General features: G+C 41.2%; 1 protein-coding gene and 1 pseudogene across 1 annotated transcript in view; one reads left to right on the top strand and one right to left on the bottom strand.

Moving 5' to 3' along the window:
• Ednrb (endothelin receptor type B) overlaps window positions 1–22,749 on the bottom strand; it is a 28,224-nt gene extending 5,475 nt beyond the window's left edge. Inside the window, exons 1-3 of the mRNA XM_045145781.1 lie at window positions 22,501–22,749; window positions 21,357–21,881; window positions 17–129 (exon numbers count right to left, since the gene is read on the bottom strand). Coding sequence (XP_045001716.1) covers window positions 17–129; window positions 21,357–21,881; window positions 22,501–22,734 — 872 coding nt within the window. The 5' untranslated portion in view covers window positions 22,735–22,749. The remainder of the gene's footprint in view (window positions 1–16; window positions 130–21,356; window positions 21,882–22,500) is intronic.
• On the top strand, window positions 5,962–6,448 carry LOC105944434 (annotated as a pseudogene).
• Window positions 22,750–23,208: the final 459 nt, after the last annotated feature.

Here is a 23,208-nt window from a genome sequence, read left to right as displayed (position 1 = left end):
AAAAAATCACCATTACCTGTCAATACTTAGAGCACATAGACTCAGCACAGTGATTCCCACGGAGGCCTTCTGGATGAAGGGCACCAGCTTACACATCTCTGCTCCAAATGGCCAGTCCTCTGCTAGCAGCTGTGTTGAGACATGAAGTTCCGTTAAAGGGGCCCTCTCTGAAATGATGCATTTCCTAATATAGAGTGATTGCAGGCATCGTCAAGACAATGAATTCCAGTTCTTCTCACATTCAACCACTCTTTTAAAAAGCACCAGCAGCAGTCAATACATGCAACAGGAGGGTATGTTGGCCAAAAGTAAACGCAGTCAGTATGTGAGTACTCGTAAGGTATACATGACGTCTTCATCAGGATCTTCTCTAGGGCCACCTGGGGCCAGTTGCCTAGTGTCTCCAGTGAGTCTCAAAGCTCAGGCCATGGCCAAATCAAAATGTGGGGTAAATAAAAACAGATAATGAATATTCATTGGTGGAAGAGACTCAACTCCTCCTGTGGAATGGCACCTTTTGGAGAGCCACATGTATGCACACATACTTGTCCTTAGCTGTAATTAACAGAATAGTGACTCAGGAAGAATAGCCGCAGCACTCTGACCACACCAGGCACACTGCAGCTTCAGGGCGTTTGGACTGGGTCCTTCCTTACTCTGCACAGCTCTTCTCCCACAGCCTGACCTGGCTTCCCTCACCTCTTTCAGGTCCTGTCAGATCTGCTCTTCCCAACTTCACAGATTCCGATCCTATAGTGTCTGGCCCAAGCTTGCCATCACTGTCATCCTATTCCTCTTTTCTGTTTCTGCATAAAGATTACTAACTCTTACTGCATATAACACATACTTTTTTTTCTTATTTAGTTTTTGCTGTCTGGCTCCCAAGAGTATCAGATAGAATATGAGTTTCTTACTTGCCTGGAATAGTGTCTGACATGGACCAGATGCTTTGTAAATATTGATGCTGCTAAAATACAGATACTGAGCAAAATGGAATTGTTCTCTCTCTCCTCCCTCTCTCTCTCTCTCTCTCTTCATACACACACACACACACACACGCACACACACACATTTGTGTGTGTGTGTCTTTGTCTGACTTCAGACTACATCTCCATCCCCTATTAACTCTGGTTATTTTTTTCTTAGGACAAGTGGGTTTGTCTCACACTGGCAAATGAATCATGTAAGGTAAAACATCTGGTTCTAATGTTCATGAGGTTTTGAAAATAAGAAAAAATATGTCAAATCTATGGGTTTACAAAAAAAATATTTTGTAAAAATAACCTTACAGACGTAAAGGCTATTTTGAAACACAATTGGGTGAATTTGCCCTTTTAACAGTAGATTCCATTGAGTCTGTTAAGCTGGGTTGCTTGTTCTATAACTACAATGGGATCACAAGCTAAAATGTGTGCCTTATTATGAATGTAATTTGAATACTGATCATAGGCCAACTTCATTTCTAACTTAGACACTAAAATGTACACAAATATATGGCACAAATGTTGGCAGGCTTAACACATATGTACTTAATGTGGGGTCCTGGAAATAAACAGATCCAGGCACATTAACAGAGCCGTAAAAGAGCCAGGTTTAAATAAGTAAGTGACAAATATCAAAAAATAAATAAGAGTGGTTGGGCCTGGATATCCTCTTCTGAAAGCAACTTCTGCTAATAAACATCATACTTTTTGTTAAGGAACCCCAAATATAAAATAACTTGATTATCATATAGGTATTAACAAAACAGACCTGTAAACTATGTTATGACTTAGGGATTAATCAATGAACTTATAGGTTTACTTGTTAATTCACTCAGTCAATGTTTATTGAGTATTCACCATGAGAGCAAGACTATACTGAGTATAGGGTCCTTATCAATGAACAAAGCCAACTTCCTGTTCTCCTGGAGCTTATACTGTGGAGAGAGAAGAGACCAAACACACACCAATACCTAATACGGTGTTACAGGGAAGAAGCTCTATCCAGAGAGGTCTTGATGGGGTTTCAGGTGTTTTCTTGATAACATCTCTGCAGAGATAACATTTAAACAGAGACTTGAGGAAAACAACAAAATAAATCATGCCAAGAGCATGCTAATTAGAGAAAAGAGAAAGTGCAAAGGTTCTACCTTCAGAATGATGCTCTGGCGAACTGGAGATATAGGAAGAGGCATAGAAGCTGGAACCTCAGTTCAGCTTAATGACCAACGTAATGAACAGGAAATCAAGTTCCAGGAGTTTGAAAGTTGCTTTGAGGTCATCCATTACAGAGTGAGGAAGGAATAGGAAAACAGCATGCTGTTATCTTTCAAAGGTCACATTAGCTGCTCAGAATGTGGCCAAAAAAGGGCCATTGGTGAGAACTAGTGTGAGAACTGGATCATGTTATGCCCTTTTAACCAAGCCCTCATAGTGAAATTAATAACATTTTTTCTTTTGCAAGAGGCTTGGGCATTTCTCCCTTCCTCATTAAAATCAAAATAAAACAAAACAAGGAGGTCACATTCTTTCTTTCAACTTGTCAAGCTGACTGGACTTTGGACATATATTCCTTATTCCAATTTTTATAACTATCAGTGACTATTGATAACTATATCATCATTTTTTTTTGGAGAAAAAGGAACTAAGGAGGTTACAGGGTGATTTGCCAGCATAATTTTCAAAACAGTACATTGCTCAATAGTCCACCAGATGTCCAGTGTTGTTGGTAAGTCTGAAAAACCTTGATTTTACCAAAGCTTGGGAAGCTACCAGTTCACTTCTGTTATCTTTTCCCCTTATTTAGAACACAGTTATGCTTGCTTGGGGGAGGTGGATTTGATGCATTATCCTTCAGGGAAAAAATTTCTCTAAGCATCAGTTGCTTCATTTTAGGTTTGGCTTTTGCTCCATGTCAAGCCCTTGAATATGATATAGTTTGGTAACCAATTAGGGAGAGCCAGCCAGGAGTTTTGTGACCATAGTGGTCCAAAGCTGATACCAGATTTTGATATCTGAAGTATCTCTGAAGCTTCTAGATTTGTCTTGGTGACTTCTCAAGATTTTGTTCTATAAGGGAAGGTACAAAATTTCTTGGAACAGTGAAACTGCTAAGCTTCAAAGGACTAATGAGTTGATCCAGTATGTGAGCAGCCTCAGTACTAGGGCCACACAGAATTCTCTTTCTTCCCATTTATACTTGGTTTCTTAGGAGTCATATAAGTCATCTAGATAAAGGGTCCCTGGTTTTGAGAACAATAAGGAATGGTTAAATTTTTGTTCTTCCTCTTTCAGGAATCAGTTGTTTACATGATGTGCTTTGTCTATCTCTGTGTGATGGGCAGCTTCAGTTTGGTTCTGGGTTATCCCTCTAGTTATCATTTGATTGGATTATGAGAAGAATAAAAATAATCTTCCTATAATGTTGCATAGGCACAATGTACATTTTTGGCCCAGAAGCAGGACCCTAAAAATCATACTATTTGACAATAAGAATTTCTTTTTAGGGGCAGGAGAGATGGCATCACAGTTAAGGCATTTGCCTACAAAGCCAAAAAAAAAAAGACCCCGGTTTGATTCCCCAGGACCCATGTAAGCCAGATGCACAAGAGGCACATGCGTCTGGAGTTTGTTTGCAGTGGCTTGAGGCCCTAGCATGCCCATTCTCTCTCTCTCTGTTTTCTCTCTCTCTCTTTCTCTGTTCTCTCTCTCTCTCTGTCAAGTGAATAAATAAATAAAAACAAAAAAATTTAAAAAGAGTTTCTTTTTAAGTTAGAAGGTGAATTGGAGGAAGTCCATTATGCAAAAGGAATTGCTCAGTGAAAATGCAAAGTTTTGGTTCAGCAACCTAAAGCCCAAAGCTGGTCCACCCTGACATAAAATGGGAGAAAGATAAGAAAACAACTTTAAATGCTTTAAATTTGCCAATGGCCCTGCCACAAATTCCTCAACTAGTGGCAGGAGCTGTTGTGCCCCCTTATAAGGAATCTCTCAGAAGGGGGAGGCAGGGAATGCTTAGAATTTAACTCTTTGTACCCATACACAGACCTGGTTTGGCCAGGGTACCACTAATACCCAGACAGAGCAATGTCTGCTATAGCTCCTCATTGGAGGATTGATATCAACTGGAATAATTTGTATGTATTTCTCATTGCCTACTCCAGATTTACCTAATCTTTAGATTAAGATGATCCCTCACTCAAACACAGAAAATTTGCATGCCTTCACTTTTCACTGACGTATTTTGCATGTGAGTATGTGTGTTTGTAATGTAGTGTGTGTATTAACGTGTGTGTGTATCTGTGATGTGGTGTGTGCACATGTATCCCCATGCACTTGCCTGCTGCTCAGGGGAGGGAACCAGAGGGAGAGAGGAAGAGGAAGGTGCTTGCTTGCAGTGGCTAGAACAGAATGTGGGATACCCAATTCCATCACTCTCCTACCCATTCTTGTTTGAGAGGAGTCTCTTACTGATGTTGGAGACTTGCCTTCATCTTTTTTCTACCTATAATTCCTTTGGATTGATATTCATGTTTTCATGGATTTTATGCTACTAGCTGAATAACACCAAATGGTTCTTGATAAAATAAGACAGGAAGCCAAGATACACAACTGACCCCTGCTAGGCAAACAAACAAACAAACAAACAAACAAACAAAAATAATGCCCTTACTGCAAGAAAGAAGTACACAGGATGAAAGACTGCCCTAAACTGAAGAAGTCAAGAAGTTGGATAAATAAGATAAGAATTCTACCAACCAAAAAAAAGCAGAAATGGAAAAGTTTTCTTCCTTTATTTCATCCTTCCTTCCTCCCTTCCTTTATTCTTTCTTGCCCCCTATTTATTAAAAAAATACATTCTTGTTACATATTAATAGTATAAGTTCATCATACAAATTAACTGGACAAATCCACACTGATATTTCCTCATGGTGTATGACTACAGTTATACACATTATGTCCACCCACCCTTTTACCCATGGTCTCCCTCACTCATGACCTCCCCACAATCACTCACCCTAGTCACTAACAGTCCCTCTCAATTCTTTCTACACCTTTTTCCTTTTCTCACCCCTAGTGGACACTATTCCGTCCTGTAATCCTACAGGTTCACTTATTGTTGTCCACATGAGAGATAATGGGGCTGCTTTTGTTGTTGGCTAAAGAAGTACCTAGGGTCTTAGCATCATGCATCATGTGAAGCTATGCACTGCAAGCACACACTCTATTAGAAAGAGAGGGAAGATGAATCATAATTTAAAAAGGACCATTTCAAGAATCTCCCAAGAAGCCAACTTGACCGTGAGAAAAGGTACTTAGTGCTTATTGTATTGCTCCAGGTAAGGTTTGCAGCTGACAGCAGATGTCAATTCTGCTCCCCTGAATTAATGAATGGGAAGACGTTCCCGCCACCCCCACTAGAGGGCAACCTGTGAAGAGCTCAGTATTTGGTATACTCAGAATCAATATTCCTTGTAGTATAAATCTCTATCTAATCTGCAAAGTCTTATCTCAAGGCTCAGAGCTCAAGTGAGACAATCTTTCATGGAATCTGTATATTCCAGTAAGATACTTTTTTCTGGGGGCTTTTGAAGAAATCCTATGGATATGAACATGTCTGGATAGCTAGAAAATAAGGGAAAGGTATTTACTGGCTTATCTGTCTACACCTTTTTATATCTACTAGTCCCAAGAAACTAAGTCCTGGACCAGTTCTCTAAAACTTCTCTCAGGAGGCTGGGCATGGAGCTCAGAGTTACAGCGCGTGTGTAGCAGGCACAGAATTGGGCTTTCTCCTTAGCGCTATAAATGAACAAATGAGTGAATGAATGGAACTGTGAGAGAGTCTTAAGCATCCACCCTGATAGCAAGAGATGCATTTTATGCAGTAGAACCTTCTTTCCCTGATGTAGATTTAGGTGTATTAGCATTCTTTCCTCTCTTCCCTTTAGTGGCCATTGCTGGAGTGGCAGCTGTCAAAATGAAGTTTAATCCCTTTGTGACTTCTGGCTGAAACAAGAACTGGAAAAGGCATTTCAATGCACCTACCTTCCCTCATTTGGAGGAAGATTACTTCTTCCCCTCTTTCCAAAGAGCTGAGGCAGAAGCACAATGTTCGTACAATGCCCATCCGAAAGTATAATGAAGCTCAGACTGTGTGAGGACAGTAGAAGAGTCAGCAGAATGGCAAAGTAGTCCACATTTACAGGAAGAAATATGCCCCCTACATTAAATGAGCACAGAGGACAAAGACTCATGGCACGACTGTCCATGTGAGCATTCACCCCAGCAGGGTGGTTATCACCAAGCTAAAACTTCCTAAAGACTAAAACTGCAGAAAGGAAATCTTGGAACAGAAAGCCAAATCTTGCCAAGTGGGAAAGGAAAAGGGCAGATACGAGAGGAAACACTTGAGAAGACGCAGTAGAGTCATCTTGTATAAAGCTTTCACTGGATGCTTTGATTAAATAATTCTAGTCATTTATTTTAAAAAAGGAAAGAAATATATCTATCACCGATGGTAGCTAATGAAGTTATCTGGGCCACTTTCCGTCAGTGATAAGGAGCAGGGCACTTAACTAAAGTAGTGCACAGTAACTGGGTGGCTCTGAGGATCTGCTGGCAGAGGAGGAAGGCTTCTTGTCGTGAGGAAACTTCCCACTGTGGTTATATCAGTACTACTGCTGAACTTGAGGCTCAGAGGAGATGTGAAGACAGTTAGGTAGGCATCTCGGAATAGATGACTGGTGCTCAGAATTATTTCCTGAACACCTAAGGGATTTAAGTCCATAATTTTTTTTTTTTTCCCTGTGGTGCCTTACACGAGAAATGTAAATTTTACTAATTTTATTTATGATTTGTGTGATCACTAATTCTGCTTTAGAATGTGTTCAATAAAACAACTGCTCAAAGATCTCAAGCTATAGTTTTACAGAGCCCTGAATTCACCCATGATACTCATAAATATTTCAAATTTCAGATAAAATAGTTTCATTCCTTCTTGGCCTGATGTAGCGTGGTGGCTAATCCTTATTTCCACAATATAATAGACACCATGGATTTGTACCTGAGCTCCCATGATGCAATTAGTAAAATGTTTTCTCTTGTAAGAGGTTTGGACCAGTCTCCTTCTCTAGTTAAGGCCGAAATATACCAGGCAGACCAGAGCCTGGACTCATACGTCTGGTGCCAATTCCTGTGACTATCAATTGTAATTGATTACAGTGTTATCGTTATTACTAAAGAATGAGGTAACACACCAGTGGCCTATTGGTGTCAAGAAGTCTGAAAACTTTGATTTTTATTAAAACTTGTGAAACTACCAGTTTCCCCACCTTAGACTCCCCTGGCTATACCATTTGCTCTCACATGACTCATACTCACACTTGCTGAGAACAAGTGAATTTGCAGCCTCGTACCGCACCTTTTTGATTAGTGCAACAACCATCTCCCCGCTGAGCATCAGTGTTCAGTGTGTTGCTTGCTGAACATCTGGCACACAAATCTGATTTGGGGGTTTTGCTGACATGTCGGGGTTTGGGGAAACAGGAGATGATGTACATTTTGAAGTTAGAGACAGCCAGTAGCATCTGCTGGTGGGTTTCACACAGTACACTCAGAACCTTCTTTTGAGAATGATGAAGCCATCTATGTCGAAAAAGTGTGTGTAACTTGACTCTGAACCAGCTACAAATTCAATTTGTTTTAAAAGAACTGTTAGTCAACCCCAAATAAAAAGGTCCTAACTAGTTGTACAGACGCTGGTAGACCCACTTTGGTATAAATTGTTCAGATAATATTTTGCCTAGCCATTCTCATTGTCTTTAGGTGACTCAATAATGCAAAAACAAGACTAGCATATATCTGCCAGCTACAGTGAGGCAGATACTATACTGAACATTTTATACTTATTGGCTTTCCAAAGCAATCTTGAGATGTAATATTACTCTTGCCCCCATTTTAAAGGGGAGAAAGCTGAGGTACTTAGTGGTTTATTAACTTGGTATGTTGGTTTTTAAATATGTTCACGTATCTTTTAGCTCTTTGGTTTTCTTTTTAAGTAATTTTATTCATTTATTTGCAAGCATAAAGAGATAGAGAGGAGAAAAAGAAAGTGAAATGCATCTGGAGTTCTTTTGCAGTGGCTAGAGGCCGTGGCATACTCCCCCGCCCCCCCCCCCCACCTCTTTCCCTCAAACAAATAAGTGAAACCTTCCCTTGAGTGTCGGGTGGCCTTGCTGATTTGTTTGTAGTGAATCAAATGTGGCAAACATGATGACGTCTGTGACCAGTCGCAGACATACAGCTTCCTTCTGTTCCGCCTGGGGTCACTCCCTCTGGGACAGGCCTGCGGCTATGTCCTGAGGACATTTAAATACTTTCATGGAAAGACCAACATGGCGAAGACATGAGGCTTCCTAAAAACAAGGAGCCAGACTGTTCAGGTGGTGTGAGAGAATGTTCCAAACCTTCAGACCAGTGCAGGGCCAGCCAATTCCCTTGAGCACTTCTGCAGATGTCTCCCGCACCAGAACCATCCGGCCGCTGCTCCTGACTTTCTGCCCATAGACATAGAGTGAGATAACTGATGGGTCCAGTGTCCAACCCATGGAATTGCAGTGTACTTTGTTCCTCATTGGATAACCATTATGCTTGCTTTGGTCACTCTTTGAAGTAATACATCCACACCCTAACCCAGCTGCTCTGACTCCAGAGTCTATGATTTTAATCACTATAATACCTGCCAAATAGTGTTTTGGAAAAGCTAGCCTTATTTGTTTTTTTAAAGATCTGCTTAGCATTAAATAAAATACCTTTTAAAGTCATAGCTATGTGCCAAATAATAATGAAATATTTACCAACAGCTTAAGATTTTTCTCTTAATCACTTAATGTGATGACTATCTTTAGCCTCTGGGAGTTGGGGTAGATTAACATTTCTCAGTATAAGTTAGCATTTGTGGTGATGGGGATTGAGGCAAAGGCCTTGGGCATATGAGACAGGTATTCTACCATTGAGCTATACCCTCAGCACTCACCTCGACATTTGAATCCATGGACTCCGTAGATTACTTTCATCAGTGTGATGGACATCATCCAATCTACTAAGGGTCTGAATAGAACCTCTGTTCCAAAGTGAAATTTACCTTTTTATTGTTTTTGTTTCCAGGATGCTTGCTTGACCTGGGCTTCTCTCTCTTTTTCTTTGGCAGTTGTGTGTGTGTGTGTTTTATATACATGCATGTGTGTAGATGTGCCTACCCCAAGCTCATGCATGCGGAGGACATCAGATGTCTTCTATTGCTCTTCCATCTCACTTTCTTGAGACATAACCTCTCAGTGAACCTGGGGAGTGCATTGTTTTCCAGATACATTGGTTGACCAACCAGCCCTAGAAATCCTGCTGTCGTCACCTCCCTCAGTGCTGGGGTTACAGGTACATGCACCCCCACCTGGCTCTTTATGTGAGTGTCTGGGATTAAATTCAGTTCCTCATACTTATATCACAAGCTCTCTTACCCACAGAACCATCTTTTCTGTCCATGGCTGATTCTTCTGCTTCTTGGGCCATTGAGTTTAGGATGCATTACACCATTGTTACTCTTGCATATGGCAGACATGGGACTGTTCAGCTTCATAATAATTTTAGTCAACTCCTCATTCCATCCATCCATCCATCCATCCACAAGCAATTACTAACCATTTAACTAACCCCTTATTCATTTATCTCTTCTACTAGAAACTTACGACTATGCCTAGCTGTTTTATTTGAATAATGTCCAAATATTTGAATATTTTCAAAAAATTGTGTTCTGTCTCAAATTATTTCCAGATATGTTAATATTGCTATCATGTAGGTACAGCTATTAGAAGAATCAAGATGAGTGAGTGTTCAGGCTATCAAAGGGGAACCCGGAGGCTGGCCAATAAAAATGAGCTCTGCCCTGAATCCAAGTTCTGTTTTGAGGTTGGTATTGTTTTTGGCTCAGTCTAAAAATTGGATTATGGCTTTTCATACCACTGGGAGGCCTGCAGCTCAACCTCTGACCCAAGCTATCACAGACGACACGAAAACATAAACTGAAAATTGTAACACTGCTGTTTAAGTTCAACATAGAGATAGTAGGGGACCTAATCATAACTGAGAGATTACAACTGTCCAGAGTGCAGTTCTGAAGGGAAAGGGACTGCTTAAAGGAAAATGTTGCCATTCATCAGCTTTCGGCATCTCACGCTCTCAGCTCCAAACTGGATGCTCTGGTTCTGAGAGGCCAGAGAAGATGAGGGGAAGAGAGCACACTGCTGCCTCTCTGATTCTGCAGAAAGAAGGTTCCACAGTGTTTTTCCTCTGCAAAGCTCAACCTCAGTCCCTGTCTGGGAAGAAGGCTTTGTGGAGACCCCATAAAACCCAACGTCCTGTGACAGGATCCATGCCCAGTTCTGATGCTCCTTCATCACCCCATGTCCTATAGTCTTTGGGCAAATTGATGCTCAGAGCTTATTCAGGACACAGAGACATCAACTTCTTCCTTAGTGTGAAAGTCCTAATTGTGGAAAATCTGTGAAGTTTTGTCAGAAAATCATTTCAACCAAAATGCCGTCTTTAAAGTTTGGTGATAGAATGTTCTTGGCACTTTCTAATGTTACTTGGAAATTCATTCCTTCACTAATCAGCAGAAGCAGATCCACTTTAATGCAAGAGGAAGCCGTGTTAAACTCCACAAGGATGTCATTCTTTATGTCCTATTTTATTTTCCTTTGGATTTTATTCCCGTGAATGAGAATAGCTTATGGGAACAACTTAAATACTGAAGACAAATCAAATATGCAATCTAAAATGGTCAGTCTTGGGCTGGGGCTTGCTGCTCAGTGGTTGTGTGTATGCTTAGCACCTGTGAAGCCCTGGAGAATTCAAGCCCCAGCATCCCATCCCACTCTCCCACCCCCAACAAAATTTAAAGTCTCTGGCTACAAAAAAGGATATTAGTTAGAGTTCAATGTTGACATTGTGTTCTTTCTACCTAAATTAAACCTATAGGTCCCTTTACAATTTAAAGTTGATATATATTATCTAATAGTTACCACCATGGCCAGTTGGCAAATCCTCCTGTAACTGACACTGGTTTTTGTCCCATTTTACTCAATAGCTTTTGTCAGAGAGAGATTCAACTGGCATCACATTGTGATGCTTGTTAGACAAAAATGATACATTAAGCTGGGCATGGTGGTGCACACCTTTAATCCCAGCATTCAGAAGGCAGAGGTAGGAGGATTGCTATGAGTTTGAGGCCACCTTGAGACTACATAGTGAATTCAAGGCCAGCTTGGGCTGGAGTGAGACCCTACCTCAAAAAATAAAACAAACAAACAAAAAAATGATACCTTAATGTCAGTCTTGGCCTTTTCCTCCCCAAGGCTTATACTGCTTCCATAGTCCATTTCTTTCAGATGATACAAAGAAACAGACACAAAATTGCAAAAACAAACAAACAAACAAACAAACAAAACACATATGACTATATTGATTAGAAGGCCTCTACTCAGATTGGCCACAGTTTTATAACTTTATGTTGCATGAAAGGAAGAAAGGAAAGAGAATCCAAGTAAGTCAGCTTAATATTACCTAAGAAAACTGTTGTAGGGCTGGAGAGATTTCTCACTGGTAAAGATATCTAGCTGTAAAGCCTAAGGACCAAAGTTCAGTTCCCCAGTATCCATTTAAAGCCAGATGTACATGCATCTGGTGTTTGTTTGCAGTGGCTATAGACCCTGGTGCGCTCTCTCTCTCTCTCTCTCTCAAATAAATAAAATATTTAAAAAATAGAGTTTAAAAACTGTTTTATATTGTAGTTTTCAATTTTCTTCTGAAATGATCAATCACATGAATAGGGAAAAAATATTCTTTCAGAGTATTATAAAAATACAAACGCTGTCCAACTGGGAGATTTCATTTCTCCTTTTTAATCAAAACTACATTCCTGAGAAATGAAATGGGGGCTAATACCCTGCTAATACCCAGCTCATACCAAAAGGAATCAGGCTCCATAAAGCCAGGAAATGCTAAAGTTAATCATCTTGCCTTTGTAAATGTTTTCTTGCCTCATTAACTATACATACCTTTTTATTTTTTCATTTTCAAGTTAAGCATATACACTGAGTCTTCACTGTTATTTGTCTAAGAATATTTTACAACATATACAATGCCCAGTCCAGCGCCTGGCACACTGTGATCCCCCATCAAATGTTTGAATTAAAAAAAATAAGTGAATGAATTAATGCATTTGATCATAAGACACCTCAATGATATACCTTGTCATGAACAGGTCAGACTCATATTCTAAATGTATTCCTTAAGGAATTAAATGTCTATGCATTTTCCCTTTCTATTTTTTTAGTGCTGTTGGTCAGATCTTCTTTTCACAGCACCCAGAATCTGGGGTGAAGGTTTGGTGATCAGCTCTGTTCTTGTTGGGATTTTGACCTTGCAACCATGGTGGAAAAGATGAGAGACAAAAAAAATCTCCTCTCCTATGCTTCTTCTCCGTTACTCATACTTGTCAAGAAACTGACTGATAGAAAACAGATCCTACTGTTTCTCACTGTCTAACTTGACCATGTGAGGAGCTGTGGTTGCTGAAAGGACTTCAGATTGGGTGAGGGTAGATGCAGTTGTTGTAAGAGATGGTCATTTTAGAGGGTGTATGAGCCATGTATGAATGGAAGACAATCAGTCTTTTCCATCTCATTATGAATTGTGACCATTTCTTTCAAAGGACTGGCATTACAAAGGTACATTTACAGTATAAACATCTAAAGGACAGGATGGAATGGTTGCATTTCCCAACATTGGAAGAGGATGTATTCTGTTCTTATCTCAGTTTCCTGTAGCAGATAAGTCTTTCTGGGTTTAAACTCGTGTTTTAAGAAGATAGGGCACCCTTTTTCATTGAAGGATTTCCAAGTTAGAAGTCTTTTCATTCACACATAGAAAGAGTTTAAGCTCAGCTTCAGGTTAGGTAAGATTTTTTTTAATTTTTATTTTTTAACCCATATAGTACCCACGCCATCAGGGACAAACATACAATTTCAAATTCCACTTTACATCCATCAAAATGCACTTAGTCACTTAAACATTAGCCTATGGTTTAGAAATATGTGAGTTACAAATAATGTCAACTTGTCCCCTAAGGATACCATATAAGAGAAGCACAATATGTAAAGTCCCTTCACCCTGAAGTTGTGTATAGCAGAGACCTGGGAATCCTATGCACATTCACAAAATAGAGCATTCCACTACAGAAAGGTTCCTGTGACTAACTGGAATATGATGTTGTCCTTTTGCTGATAAATTAAAGTTCTTGTCATAAAATCTCTGAGAGAGGAAGAGATGTAAAATATCAAAACATATTTCTTAGTTGACATTAAACTTTACCTGAAACCTAATCTATTGCTAGTATCATGATGTAATTTATCTTAAGTCTATAACAGGCCAGTAAAGAAACATATCACTGAGGTGAGGGTATGGCTCAGGGGTCAAATGCTTGCCTGGCATGTACAACGTCCTAGGTTTGAATCCTGGCATTTCATTTTTTAAAAATAATTTAATTATTTAGTTACTTATTTATTTATTTGACAGAGAGAAAGAGGGAGGAAGAGAGAGACAGAGAGGGAGAGAGAGAGAGAATGGGTGTGCCAGGGCCTCTAGCCACTGCAAACGAACTCCAGACGCATGAACCCCCTTGTGCATCTGGCTAACGTGGGTCCTGGGGAGTCGAACCTGGGTCTTTTGGCATTGCAGGCAGATGCTTTAACTGCTAAGCCATCCCTCCATTCCAGCATTTCATTTTTTAAAAACGTGGATTACTACTCTCTTATTATCTGAACTTAAAAAATAATCCATAGTTTGTGCTTATATTTCTTTGACACATTACATAATTTGAACAGATACAGCTAAGAGACATAATACAATCACTGGGTTCTCTGTTACTTTGTTTTTGCTTTTTAAGGTAGGGTCTCTCTCTAGCCCAGGCTGACCTGGAATTCACTATGAAGTCTCAGGGTGGCCTCGAATTCATGGCAATCCCTCCTACCTCTGCCTCCTGAGTGCTGGGATGAAAGGTGTGCACCACCACCCCCAGCTCACTACATTTATTTGTCTAGCCGAGAGGCTCCTAAGAAGATCCCTATGACACCTGAACCAAATTCTATGGCCTCGAGGCTCAGAATCAAACTCTGTGACCGACTGAACTCAACAAAACTTCACACTTGATGCTGCACTTAAACCCAATTCTATCTGTGCAATGGCTTGTGGGACACTGATAGGCTACTGCCAGACAGCCTCTGAGATATGGGATCTAGAAGCCCTTTAAAAAGCAGAGATGGGGAAGAGGTAGTATACGGAGCAAACATCCTGAACTTAGTTTTCCTTCTTTCTGGAAACCACTGTGGAAATAAAGTGGGGAAGGATATTGCAGGAGGGAGGAGGAAAAGGTAAAACTGCTTAGGAAATGCTTTAGTCAACTTAGCCAATCCATTTCTGGTGGAAAAAATGATCTTTATCTGTCTTCTTACTCCATACTCACCACCCCTCATTCTACCACAATGGTTTAGTAATTTTTTTTATCTGTTTTTTTTTGTTTGTTTCTTTTAGCAAGTCTAAAGGACAGAGAAATAACTCTAACATAAAAGCATTGAAAAAAAAAGTCTAAAATTAGCTGTGATTTGAAGGTATGTCCATACAGCACACTGAGCTATCCCCAAAAAATAACCAACCTCTCCATGACTTTGCAAAGCTCTATGGGAGACTTTTCCACATCATAAATTACATCTAAAATCTTATTTCAGCTCAGAGTTTCTCTGTCAACATATTTTAAAGACACTTAATCATTCATTAACATTTGACATGTTTCTCTAAAAATAATCAACTATAGCATATTAGCCACAAAAGATAACCTTATATGGTTTTTCTTAGTGAAATGAGGAACATGGCTCCCTGGCCCAGAGACAACGGGGTTTGCCCATGTTATCTGTTTGTACAACCATGGAAATACCTTCAATCTTGAACAACTCACTTTTAACGAGCAAAGGAAAAGAAAATGTGATACCTTTGAGAGATAAGACTTACACTGCTGAAAGACATATTACCTGACTTTTAGAGGCCTCGATTTATGAAGTGGCCAAGTGTCTGACCAAAGTCAAATACTACAAGTGCCACAGGCAACCTGGGAAAACTTTCCCTGCACAGAGCCAATGTTTGCGAGCTGTTCTGTTACAAGAATCTGTAACCAACATGCAAGGCAGTCGTTTGAGACATGAAGCCCTCAGTGTCTGCTGTCTTTTGTGATAACCAACATCCTCTAACAGACAGGATCAAGCTTTCCACTTCATTTTCATTTGAATGTCATAAATGTATGAGGGGGAAAAGGCCATTGATCTTATGATTGATGAGTGACATCACTTTATTTATTTATTTGTTTACAAGCATTACTGTTTCTGGCTGTTGTAGGCACTGTGTTAAATTTGCATAGGAGTCTTTGTTAATTGATTTCAAATCACTCAGAGATAATAGCCATATCCTTTATTAGCACTTTTTCAAAGACAACAATCCACATGTGTTTACTTTATACTCCTTAATCTCTTCTTATTCTTTTTTACTTTAAATAAATGAGTCTCAATGGAATAGAAGTTTCATTTTGACTAGTGACAAAAATGCTTTTGTCACTAAAATATCTTTAAATATCACTAAGATATTATTGAACCTTTTCAGTGGCTTGACTAGACATTAGAAGACTGTTGTTAAGTTGGGAGAAGTTACTTTTCTCTTACTAATGCCCTTAATTCTATTGCTGTTTATGCATTACTTTAGTTTACTGATAGGAAAATCAAAAACTACAAAAGTTGGGCTGGAGAGATAACTTAGTGGTTGAGGCATTTGCCTGCAAAGCCTAAGGACCCATATTCGACTTTCTAGTACCCACCTAAGCTAGATACACATGCTGACACATGCATCTGGAGTTTGTTTGCAGTGGCTAGAGGCCCTTCTGTTGTGCCCATTCTCTCTCTCTCTCACTCACTCAAGTAAGTATATAAATAAAAATGAAATATTTTTAAAAACTGTAAAAGATTAAATTTAATAGTATTCTTTCAACTTTTACTTCTAAATGTGAAATTAGTTAATTATACACCATATTGTTTCATGCCACAAGTAGTCTAGGCAGGATAGTGAGAATGAGGAATTTGTCAGAAATATAACTTGATGGTATCATAAACAGAAAATGTCTGATTACTTGCCAAGGTCACCTCATTCAAAACTTGTCTTTGGGTTCAGTGAAGCAATTCCTCATTTGGACATGCCAGCATCTACTCCATGTAAACTAGTTATACGTTAAAGATCAGCAATTTGGCTTCATGACTATGCGCAGCCTTCTTGGTGACTTACAAACTCTCATTTGCCAAAGCCCTCTAATGGCCATTTTTCAGGTTTCATTAACCCCACGCTCCTGATTACATTTGAATCCTTATCACACTAGTTAATACAGAAATACAGTCTGCCATATCAATTTACAAGTAGATTTAAATTTTTTCTTCAACTTTCTTACCCATAAAAGAAGCTATATTTGAGAATTACATGGACTCAGTTATCCATGTAAATACAGCACAAGGAGAGTGACGTTTTTTCAAAATTATTTTTATTTATTTATTTGAAAGTGACAGAGAGAGAAAGAGGCAGATAGAGACAGAGAGAGAATGGGTGAGCCAGGGCCTCCAGCCACTGCAAATGAACTCCAGATGCACGCGCCCCCTTGTGCATCTGGCTAACGTGGGTCCTGGGGAATCAAGCCTTTCACCGGGGTCCGTAGGCTTCACAGGCAAGCACTTAACCACTAAGCCATGTCCCCAGCCTGAGAGTTATGTTTTTGAATAACATATAGAACTAAATTAAATGCTTATTGTTTGCCAAAAAAAGTTCAAATTTCTCCCAGTTAACCAATTGAGTGTTTTTAGATATCACTGTTAAACCAAACCAGCCAACCAACAGCAACAACAAAAAAAATGCCATTGTATCCAGAAACACCCTCATTTTTACTTTCTACACACAGCTTTGCCATCTATATTACTACATCATGGTAGTCAGATAATAGATGCTCATATGCAACAAACTAGATGCCTTCACTGATTTCTGTGAATGTAAGAAGTATATAGTAGATAGGTGTGAGCAAAGAGCAATTTAGCCCAATACCAGATATTTAAATAATTATTTATTTTATTTATTTATTTATTAGAGACAGAGGGGGAGAGAGAGAGAGTGACAATGAGTGCGCCAGGGCCTCTAGCCATTGCAAATGAACTCCAGATGCATGCACCACCATGTGCATGTGGCTTATGTGGGACCTGGAGAATTGAACCTGGGTCCTTAGGGTTTGTAGGCATGCACCTTAACTGCTAAGCCATCTCTCCAGCCCAATACCAGATACTTAAACACTGGTTTTGGTTCAAGTGTATATATGTACCATGTAATATTGAGCACAGTGACTCATAAGAATATTAGAGATAGATATTTGTGCATGTACATTTATATGGAGGTGTTATTTAAAGTATTGATCAAGCATGAAGACTAGACATATAGCTTAGTGGTTAAGAAGCTTTCCTTCAAGGACTAAGGACTCAGGTTCAACTTCCCAGGACTCACGTAAGCCAGCTGCACATGATGGCACATGTGCCTGGAGTTTGTTTGCAGCAGCTGGGGCCCTGGTGTGCCCATTGTCTCTCTATATATATCTGCCTCTCTTTCTTTCTCTTACTCACTCTCCAATAAACAGTAAATGAATAAAATATTTAAAAAACAAGAGTTCAACAATAACTTTGGAGCACAGTGTGGTAATATCTACCAAAACTGAAAATCCATACCATTTGATTCAGCACTTCTAGCTTTAGACATTTACTCTTTAGATGTAGTCATATGTGTGTGGTATTTGTATTCATGTTTGTAATGAGAAAACTTGATAAAGTACGCTCAAAACATCAATTTACATTCTTGATGCAATATATAGACACACACATTCTAATAGCATTTAGTATTTGCTCACTGTGTGCCAGGCCCAGTGTCAAGTGCTATTTATCTATCTACTTATGTATTCACAAATTCATGGGACCTTGCCTACCTCTGCCTCTCAAGTTCTGGGATTAAATGCATGCACCACCACACCTGGCTTCACTTAAGTATTCTTTATGACTTACAATACCCGATGTTCTGAATTTCTAAATGCATATTTAAAAATAAAAACCTACCATAGCTTGGGTCACTTCACATAAGCATCTCTCAAATGTGGCTCCTAACTTGTAACCTATCTAAATTTGCATACATAGAGGGCAAAGCCTATCCAAGGGCAAAGACTATAAGGATAACATGGTAAACAAGAGTGAGTATAAAAAGAGGAGTAGGAAAGGAGTGAGGAAAGGATGAAAGCACACACATGACATGTAAACAGAAGTGGAGAAGAAATGATGGCTAGAGGAGGACTAAGGAAAGGGGAGGGGAACAAGAATCAACTAAAACTGTTTGAAAATGCCAGAATGAATGATACCTTAATCTCTGTATGGTAATTGAATAGGGTAGGGTAAGGTAGAGTAGAATAGAATAAAATAGAAACAAAATTTACTATAGTGTTACAATTACTGAGAGGATATAATGACTTTTAATTAGTCCTGAGTTAGGCATTTTGGAAAACAGGATCTTTGAAATAATTTCACATGTATTGTTGATATTACAGTGTACAGACTATCTAAAGAAGACCGAGGGAACAAACCTTAGATGCATCCTGAAAATGCTTTGCAACTATCTTACCATCAAATAACTCCACCAATGCACACCTCTGGGGTCTTGGCAATGGTCAAGCTGGAGACAGCCATGTTGTGGCTGTAAACAGGCAGTGGGATGGGGAGAACCACGGGTTCTAGGGCCAGGTGGCTTGGGTTCAAGTTCAGTGCCATCATTACTCATGGCGTGATATTGGGCAAGTCACTTCTTAAACTCTCTAATGTTTAATTTCCTTAGGTCCAAATCAGGGATGATAACAATACCTCTTCTGTAAGATCATCCCAGTCATTTAATGAAATAAACCAAGTACCTAGAATCTGATAAATGGTGGCATTGTCATTACGCCTCAAGCTAAATGAAAGCAGCAAGGTCAGATCCCATGTTGGAATTGTAGCAGTGGAAACTGATTTTATATCTTGGGTTTCTTTCTGACCAGTATAGACAGTTAAGTAATTAGATTCATAATGACTCATCAGTTTATTTCAGAAGTAAATACCCAACTTTTTAATAGACTGGATAGCTTCAGGGGAAGGTCGTAACTTCCTACGGAAATAATAGAGGAACTTGAAAGGAACTCTGCATGCTCAGTTGGATAGTCTCATTTATCAACAAAGTGTATTTGACCAGACAGAAGGTAGAAAGCCCTGGGAGAGCTGCTTGACATTTGGTCTGGAAGTCATACAAGGGAAGGTGTGCTCAATCTACCTCCCACACTGGTCTTCAGTTGCTTGCTGATTTAGGGAGATTTCTAGCTGGGTCAGATGTGCAAAGTTGATCAATACCTCCCTAAACAGAACTTGCACAAACTTCTATGCACACCTAGAAAAAAGAGACTGCAATCTCCCTTTGATGAGAAGTCTTGTTTAACTTCTTTTTAAAAATTTCACACCTCATTGTGGAAAGTTTCTCAGTTGAGTTTTAATGAACTCAATTGAAATATGTGTAGCCACTGCTATGTAGGGAGCTTAATCTGTGGCTCCTAAATAAGTAAATGGGTTAAAAAAAAAAAAAAAAAAAAAAAGCAAATGGATCACTTATGATACTATTTGAGTTGTGAGGATCCCAAAGGGGCTCATTTTCATGCTATAAGTCTCCAGGCTAACCCTCAGAGTTTGTCATAACCAACCACTGTTCTGGATGTTAGGATTTCTTCTATTTATTTCTCACAGTACTTCCCCTGGGGCCTGGATCCTAATCTGTGCTCAATCTCTAAGCCTCAGAAATGTCTGGAATTCCCTTAAAATGTGGCTTCTGGAATTAGGATTTCCAGAGATCCATGAAGGGCTGCCTTACCCTAACCAGGTAGCCACTCCTACCGCTGAGGTGGAGGCATCCCCTAGGGCCTGTTCCAGCTCTCCACACCATTTCTTCCTCTTGTCAAAGCCAGGGCTAGCCTCTGGCAAGCTCGTAAAGTGTATACTCATTCTCTTACGTTTCTGTTGTTTTTATGTGTGGCATTCTATTACTGCTCCTGAAAAACAGATTTAAATATTTCCACAATTCTAAATGTTTCCAGCTCTTTCGGTAAGTTTTTCTGCACAGCCCGCATCCCCAGTGGGTGGCCACTAACAACCTTACTGTGGGATTGAGGAAAATGAGACCTAGAGGCGCTGGCACGTGTGCAGGGTCCCACGGTGTGGCTGTTTGTGCCCTGCCTGGTTCTTGTGACAGCTGTGGAACCCACACAGTAATGTTAACTACTGAACCTATTGTGGATGTTGAGTGCTCCCTGGTCTTGTCCATGAAATAATCGAAGATGCACAGTCTTAGGGCTTGCACTTAGAAACCTGACAGATTTGAGCCTGATCTCCCCCTCTGACTCACTGAGGAACCTTCAACATCCTATTAGTCATGTGTGAAATCGCTGAACTACTTACTACCTCCTCGTGGAGGGCTGGAATAGATAACGAAAGGAGATCGTCTAATTCCGGGCTTAGACTACCACAGGCATCCCATGAAGAGTAGCTAAGACCACGTGCTTCAAGGAACTGTATTTTACCTATAGGCCTGGGCCTCTTCTTTCAAGTCATGTGTTTCTTAATAACTCACCGGAGCAGGTCCTCAAAACAAAGCTTCCCAATGTTAACAGCTTGTGAATGACCTGGGCATCTTAAGATGCAGATTCTAATTCTTCAAGTCTGGGACAGCCTTGCATTCCTAACAAACTCTCAGGTGATGCCTATACTGCCAGTACATGGAGCACAGTTTTGAGAGGATGTATCCAGAAAGCTGGACTTCAAGACTCAGGGTTCTCAAGTTTTACAGTTTATCATATAGAAGGATTTTTTTTTTTTAAATTACAAACCATGACAACTTGTAGCGGGACTCCAAAATTTTTAGTTTCTAACAGGTCTCTAAGGACAGTAATGTTGCGGGTCAGGAGGTTACACCTATCCAAGGTTTGCCAGAGGGCTACTGCAACCCAGAAGGAAATCTGGTTCGGAGAATCTCTCACTTTTAGGGGATTAGCCTTCTCCAGGGAGCTCCCTCCAAGAGGCTGTCTCCTCTCCGGCTTTCCCGCCTGGCCCCTCCCACAGTCTGGCAGAGAGGCGCGCTTACCTTGTAGATATTGATGGGGATATCGATGAGGATGTGCAGTACATCTCCCAGAGCCAGGCTGGCAATTAAAATATTGGGACCATTCCGCATGCACTTGTTTTTGTAGATGATTCTCAGAAGCGTGGAGTTCCCAATGATGCCCAACACGAACACCAGGCAGGACACAACCGTGTTGATGTATTTAAAAGTCTCCTTCATTTCAGTGCGTCCTTGGCACGGGGGAGGGGCGAAGGGTCGCGGCGGGGCTTCAGCCATCTTTCCTCCTTTGGGTCCCTGCGCAGGTGCTAAGGAGCGTGGCAGACTGGAGTTGGAACCTCTTGGCCAAGCGGTCTTAGTGGGTGGTGTCATTACCTCTTCGGTCCCCAGAAGCGATGGAGTGGCTTGGACTGGAGGGAATACTTTTTCTTCTCCCCAGACCCCCATCACGCCCAAGGCAAGCACCAGCGCCACCAGGGCGCGTCGGCACAGGCTGGCGGGTAGCTGCATGTTCCTGCTTGCTCCGGTGACCGCTCGGCTGTTTTCTGTCTGGAGACCGGAGGGGGAAAAGAAGACAGGACACTTTTTAGTCACCTACACCGCAGCCACACCTCTGCAAATGCCTGCTCGGATCCGCGCCGCGTCGTCGCCACTGCCCGCGCGCAAGAGTAACTTAAGTTTGCGCGCCAATGGGAAACTTGGGCACGCGCCACTCGCCCTCGCGCGTCCAGTCTCTTTTTTCTGACCCGGATCGCTGTGGTTTTCTTCCCCTACGCCTGGCTCAGGGCTAGGTCACTAGCCGTGGGGGAGGAGCCTTCTGGAAGTGGGTGTGCCAAGGAGGGAAGGCAGGATGTCCCAGTTAAGCTCTGAACACTTTTGCGTGCCTGGAGGGAGCAGATGCATTTTAGCTGAGCCTGGGAACTGGGGAATCCGTGCACCTTAGAAGCCAAGGGCATGGCCAGTCGTCTTAGCTTAAATCGGCATTAACTTGTCCTTTCCAGGTGACTTGCAACCTTCCCGAGCCATGCAACCCAATCTCATTTTAATTGGCTGGCATGTGCATAAGTTTTACTGTTTTAAAATCCTAAACTACTCAACCACGCGGAAACCCCAGAGCAGAGATCGTCAGTCACTGATTTGCAATCAAGTCCAAGCCAGAAGGGTTTACCTGGTGGGTGGGACGCGCCAGGCGCCGAGTCTCTAGCTGGGAATCTCCAGCCCTGGACGCAGAGCTCCCCTCCCGGCGCGCGCGGGGCTCTGCGGGGCTGCAGCCGAGCTCACCCGCGCTCCCGCTGCTGCTGGCCGCTGGGGCTCTGACGACACGCTGAGAGAATGCCAGACAGCGGAGCCTCCGCAGCTCGCCCGGGGTCGCTTCGGTCCTCAGACAAGTACTTGTATTCATCCGTCCCTTCCCCAACATCAATCACAGGCCGGGCTCCTCCCGCGCTGCGGCGACCGTGCCACAACCTTTCCCCTTGGGCGATGCCTGGACAATATCAGCCCGAGCTGCCCGCCCGCCAGAGGGGCGAGGGCAGTCCCACGAGGCTGTTTATTTGTCCTGGAACTTGGAGCCCAGCGCATCCCAGGACGCTTTGAGGACTGGAAGCTACAAGGAGCCTCGGAGTTAAGCAAGGGGATGGGGACTTCTTTTACATACATGTCCCTTAGGGACATGTAAGAAAGATCTGCTCGGTTTGGGGGCTCTGCTTTTGCAATATTTTTGTTTTGCCCTAAAGTTTCATGTCAACAAGGGCCCCAACCGGAAAGAGCAGGATCCTTTCTTCTTAGGGAGTCTAAATAGGCCCCCAGAGAGGCCTAAAATTACTCCTTCCTTCCTTGTCCTACGTCTTGAAGTGTCATCCTCAGGCTACCAAAG

Source organism: Jaculus jaculus, chromosome 3 (assembly GCF_020740685.1).
Source record: "Jaculus jaculus isolate mJacJac1 chromosome 3, mJacJac1.mat.Y.cur, whole genome shotgun sequence".
Classification (NCBI taxonomy): domain Eukaryota; kingdom Metazoa; phylum Chordata; class Mammalia; order Rodentia; family Dipodidae; genus Jaculus; species Jaculus jaculus.
Note: the sequence above shows the minus strand (reverse complement) of the source record. Positions and strands in the feature narration are given on the sequence as shown.